The sequence below is a fragment of the Ictidomys tridecemlineatus genome, chromosome 1 (assembly GCF_052094955.1).
Source record: "Ictidomys tridecemlineatus isolate mIctTri1 chromosome 1, mIctTri1.hap1, whole genome shotgun sequence".
Taxonomy (NCBI): Eukaryota; Metazoa; Chordata; class Mammalia; order Rodentia; family Sciuridae; genus Ictidomys; species Ictidomys tridecemlineatus.
Genome location: NC_135477.1, coordinates 4489369 through 4494448, shown reverse-complemented (window position 1 = coordinate 4494448; position 5080 = coordinate 4489369). Strand labels below are relative to the sequence as shown.

At 41.9% G+C, this 5080-nt stretch overlaps 1 protein-coding gene across 1 annotated transcript; it reads left to right on the top strand.

The window, feature by feature from the left end:
- The first annotated feature begins 237 nt into the window (after nucleotides 1-237).
- On the top strand, nucleotides 238-4360 carry Nps (neuropeptide S). The gene is made up of 3 exons (XM_040273415.2): nucleotides 238-600; nucleotides 712-793; nucleotides 3651-4360. The coding sequence occupies exons 1-3, from the start codon at nucleotides 473-475 to the stop codon at nucleotides 3837-3839; spliced, it is 399 nt and encodes a 132-aa protein (XP_040129349.1). The 5' UTR covers nucleotides 238-472; the 3' UTR covers nucleotides 3840-4360.
- The last annotated feature ends 720 nt before the right edge of the window (nucleotides 4361-5080 follow it).

Sequence of the window (5080 nt, the reverse complement as noted above, 5' to 3'; positions counted from 1 at the left end):
GCGTTCTTCCTTGACTTGGAGGACCAGTGGGAAAGGGTGCACCATTACTTCCCTACTTTAACAGGAGGAAGTTCTAAAGGAAGGAAATCTAGCTAGAGACCTTCAATAACCTGCATGTGTCATTTGAGAATAATCTGCCTACATCTTTGGTCTTATAACCATTTCTTTTGTGTCAGTCTCTGAAACAAGATGTCTGAGATATTCAAGGAACTAATGTCATTCTTCTAAAATATTTAAACTCCAAATAAAAAGAAAAAAAAATCTTTGTGTTCTTTTCGAGACCTCTGGCCATCTATGTCACAGTGATGTGGTGTAGAGGACCAAACTTTTGAAGGGCATTCTGAATGGTAACCTTTAAATTAAGTCAACTGTTAGTAACTCCATGACAATGTTCATATGCTATTGCCCTTTTCCTACTTAACAAGAACAAAAGGCCACAGCCAGACCAACCAGTCACATGTGAAGGGACACAATGACATTTTTACTTCTGAACTCTTCTGGTATAAAAGGGCCACCACAGAAGCATCTTCCAGCAAGCGTGAGGAATTTGGCAATGAAACCACCTCTCTGCGCAGATATTGGAAAGTCCAACATGATTAGGTAAAACACTTCATTTTTCTTCAATGAGAAATGTTGGGTTTTTATATGCTTCAAATGTGTACTTGTCAATAAGAGACTAAATCTGAGGTGGTTGTTTTTCCTACTCTGCAGCTCATTAAAATTCAGCCTTGTCTTGGCTCTGCTGCTGTCCACAATGCATGTGCTTCCCTGTTTTCCAGTTCTATCATCTCAGGTAAGGGTTTTGCTCTGTTTTCGATGCTTGATAGGTGGCTAGACTAGTAGTGCATCTCTAGAGTGCCTAAGTTCAAACTCATCTCAAGGAATTCGGGACGGAGCAGGAATTTCCTTTATTTTTAGAGATTTCAATTAAAAAAAAAAGTATAAGCAGATTCATACAAGTGGTTAAAGGGAGCCTTATGACTATCAGCAATGCTGGGCTGTGTTAAATGTGTTGTGGATTATTTGGGATGGGCTCCCTGCATAGGGAAATGTTCTTTTCGGTATAAAATGTAATTTCTTGCTCATGACAATCTATTTATTCCACATGCATCATCTCATAGTCACAGCAAACATTTAGCCATTGAAATTACATTAAAAAAATACTATGATCATTTTCAGAAACAGTGAGTTTTCTAGTTTTACAAAAAAAGGGAGACCTTTTTCAGAGGCAGACTGTAGAGAAAATGTGAGGTTTCAAGGAAATGTTACATAAAATATTAATTCATATATTTATTCAGGAGTATTGATTTAGGTCTCAACCATGCTCACTGAGCCATTTAGGATGTTCAGAAAATGAATGTCTTTCTTTGGAATATTTAATACTATTTCTATGATATTTTAGTTGTCTTAGGTCAATATTTTGGTTAAAATTTTAAAATATCTTTGGTTGTTTATGACATCGTGAACTTCAACTTTTCTTCATTAAAACTTAACCTATCATACTGTAATTCTTGAAATCAATGTGATTTATGAAATCAATTATAGGATAAAGAGAAGTCACACCGATCCTAAATGACAAATCTGCGTCCTGACATGATGACCTAGTTATTTATACTACTGGTCCCTCCCTGCTCTTGCATCTGCCATTTTTCTATTTCTCATTTACTTAATATAGTTTCTCTTTCCCCTTCTTATCCCTATGAGTATTCGACACTAATTTAGTCATCGATTCTATAAGACACCACATTGATCAAGTTGATGAGTCACAAACCATAAATTGGTATATTGTCTCAAATGTCTTCCTAATGACTTTCTATTCTTCCCCCAAAGATTTGCTCGTGACGTTTCTGTTGAACAAGAGGCACTTGTCTGTCGCTTTTTTAAATTAAAAATGTTCTTTCTTCTAAAATACTTATGAGACCTCTTTGCTCATAAATGAAACATCTCTCCTCCCGCTGCATTTTCTGTATCTCTGCTGTTGCACCTGACACTCTTGTTCTCCTCCTAGCCCATCATCTGGTACTGATGTGGATGGTATTTGTGTCCATTTGATTAAGGTGAAGGTGCACGGAGGAGTTGATTGTGCTTGCTTTGGACTTCATGAAGTCTGTCAACCAGGCCAGGGGCCCACCTGGCAGAGGCTATCTTTGGAGCAGCGAGCTGCTGCCTTCCTGGGAAGGGCTCGGGGAGCTCATGACCAGAGCTGGCACCTTTGTTCTTAGCACAAACTTGGCATCAGGAGCGTTTCTGGAGAGAACTGGATCGCTTCCCTTCCTGCAGTGACTCAGAGGCCCCTCCTGCTGGGAATTTAAAATAGATGGCATTAATCTATCATGTTTAGGTTCCCTGTGTTGAAACAGGGAAAAACACATAGTGGTGTTCAAATCTGAGTTTTTGAATTGGTTTTCTCATAACTGATATTTATGAAACTGTCTTTGCCTATTCCCAAATCAAAAAGAAAGAAAAGAAAAGAAAGAAAACGAATCTGTGCTTCCAGCGGCCAGGAGGAATGGCTTGCCTGGGAAGTCTGACTGCTGGAGCCCCCAGGAGGCCCCCCCTGTGGGAGGGTAGGATTCCAGGAACATCTGAGCCCCTTTTCCACCTCCAAACACAGTAACCCGAGGCCAAACGTTTCTTCCTGCATGGATACAGCAGAGGGCATGATGTCTGCTCTGCGGCATGCCTCTTTATTTGTAATAAAAGCATTCGGCTCTTGTCCTTCTACTCAGTTGAGAAACCTAGGCTTGGATCAGATGCCTCAGCTTTTGAATGACTTTAGCTCCAGGCTATTTCATTTCCTCATCTGAAACCAAGGAATTAATAGTACCTGCTTCATAGAGGTTTGGGGGGAAATAAAACAAGATGAAGTACAGAAAGCATAGCCCAGAGATCACTGACAAATCACTGCTGTGATTACCAATGAGATTTGTACTAGTGTCTCGTCAGTGTGTTGCGATTCTTCAAAACCTTACAAGTGAGAAAGCCTGAGAGTGGTGACAGTTCTCAGGGAGCTCTGGGTCTGGCTCTCCCCTCTATTCCAGTGCAGTTTCCTCATCTGCCAACGTGGGGTTCAACTTTAGACTTAAGTGCCCAGCTCCTGCGCTGGGGTCCAGACCTGGTTCTCGGGCTCAGTGTCCCAACGGTGGCCGGCACAGTTCAGGCCTCCCATGGCCAATGAGGGATGGACGGGAAGCCAAAAGTTGAAGATGCCAGGCTCCAAACAGGGAGACCTCCCTTCAGGGAACCTGGGCAAGTCGCCAGGACAGTCCGGAAGGAACGTGCTCCCGACTGAAACCTGGAATTTGGTCATCCTGGGAGGTGTTTCTAAGGGAATTTTTTTAACGATTCCCAGGACTAATTAAAGCTGCTTGAAACATTCCTTATAAAGTTCCAGCAACAAGATAACTCTGCGGTGTCTGATATAAATGCCGAACAGCAGCAATTACATAAGGAGTGCAAAATTAGATAAGTGGGCAGATCACTCCAAATAATATTTTGTATCTGGATAAAGTATACGTTGTGTTTTAGCATAATATCTGCCCTTAAGAAGATTAGATATAGTGGATTTTTCCCCAAAAGATTTTGAAAATTGTTACTGTTGCAATAAACTTTTAACCTAAAGCTATGTTCTCTCCTCCCTCCCCCACCAGAATCGCCAGGTGTCTGGGAAACCTGATTACTTTCTCGTCCTGCTGAGCAGCTGCCTGGCCAGGCTGGATGGGAGCGAGGGACCAGCATTTTTAAAGCCAATTTTGGAGAAGACATCTATGAAAAGGTCCTTTCGCAATGGAGTTGGCACAGGGATGAAAAAAACTTCCTTTCGAAGAGCAAAACCATGAATAAGTGTGCGAAGGACTCTGGGAATTAATCTCCAAATATGTGAAGTGTGACTGATGGGCTAAAGTCCGTCCTATCGTCATCATTAAGTGTCGGTTGCTCTCAATCCTCAAATCTTGCCTCTCCTAACCGGTTCAGAGTAAATTGAGTTTTAGAAAAATGTAAACCTGTCCCAAACTTTTGCTTGTGAGAGAAAAACCCATTTCTGTGCTCAGTTAGCAACTTTTCCAAATGGGGTCGGACACATTTGCTTTGATTTAAGATTGACTAGAAGGTGTGAGCGTTTGTTTTTTTACAGTCATGAGGAAAGTATGATGTTTTTTCCCTGCCTGTAATATTGCAGTATTGTCATATCGAATACCACAATGAGATAGAGATATGCTCTTTTTTTTTTTCTTTTAAATATGGTTTTCTCCAATGGCACAGCTGGGCCAACTCTTCTGGGTTTGTAATAGCATCTTGTGAAACTAACTGCAGGAAACATTGTTGTTACCACTGTATCAATCAGTCCATCAATACACACCATGAGTACCACTGGAGCCCTCTGGATGTAATTTATTCTTCCCTTTCCTGGTTTTAAAGGAACTCAAACATGGATTGTCTTGTTAATTTTTTGCCTTTTAAAATTAAAACACAAAGAGGACCGTCCGCTTCTGGCCCTGATGGGTGGGGGAGACTTTGGGGAGCTCAGTCCTCAAAACTGTGCGGATTGAGGTCCCTCCTTCCTCCTAGGAGGTGCCGTCGCCTTTTCCATTGAATCTCTTTGTGAGGTAAGTTACTTTCAAAGGTGTAGTTGTTATCAGTGCTTATTAATACACAGAGTGTGGTACAAATTAATGGGTTTGACTGTGACTTTTCCACGGGAACCCTTGACATTGATTTTTTAAAAAAAAGATACTGCAGCTTTGGGTTGTTGTGCTATTTCCAAAAGCAGGAGGGCAGTACTGGGCTCACTCACCCCAGAGTCTGCAACACACTAGGGGTGTTCACTGGACACCACTCACCATTGCAGAAGCTTCAGAAAGGCACTATCTTAGGTCACCAGCTTTACATACAGACACAGAGACTTCAGAGCATGGTCTCATGTGAGCAGGTCTCAGAGTGGCCAGGCAGCCTGCTCAGTCGAGTGGGTTCTACAAAACAAGTCTTTACATAGGCAGGGCTGGCTGGGGACGGTGCTGGGAGGTCACAGCAAGCCCGAGGACTACACAGATCTGTATTGTCTTGGCCTCTGTGCTTCACG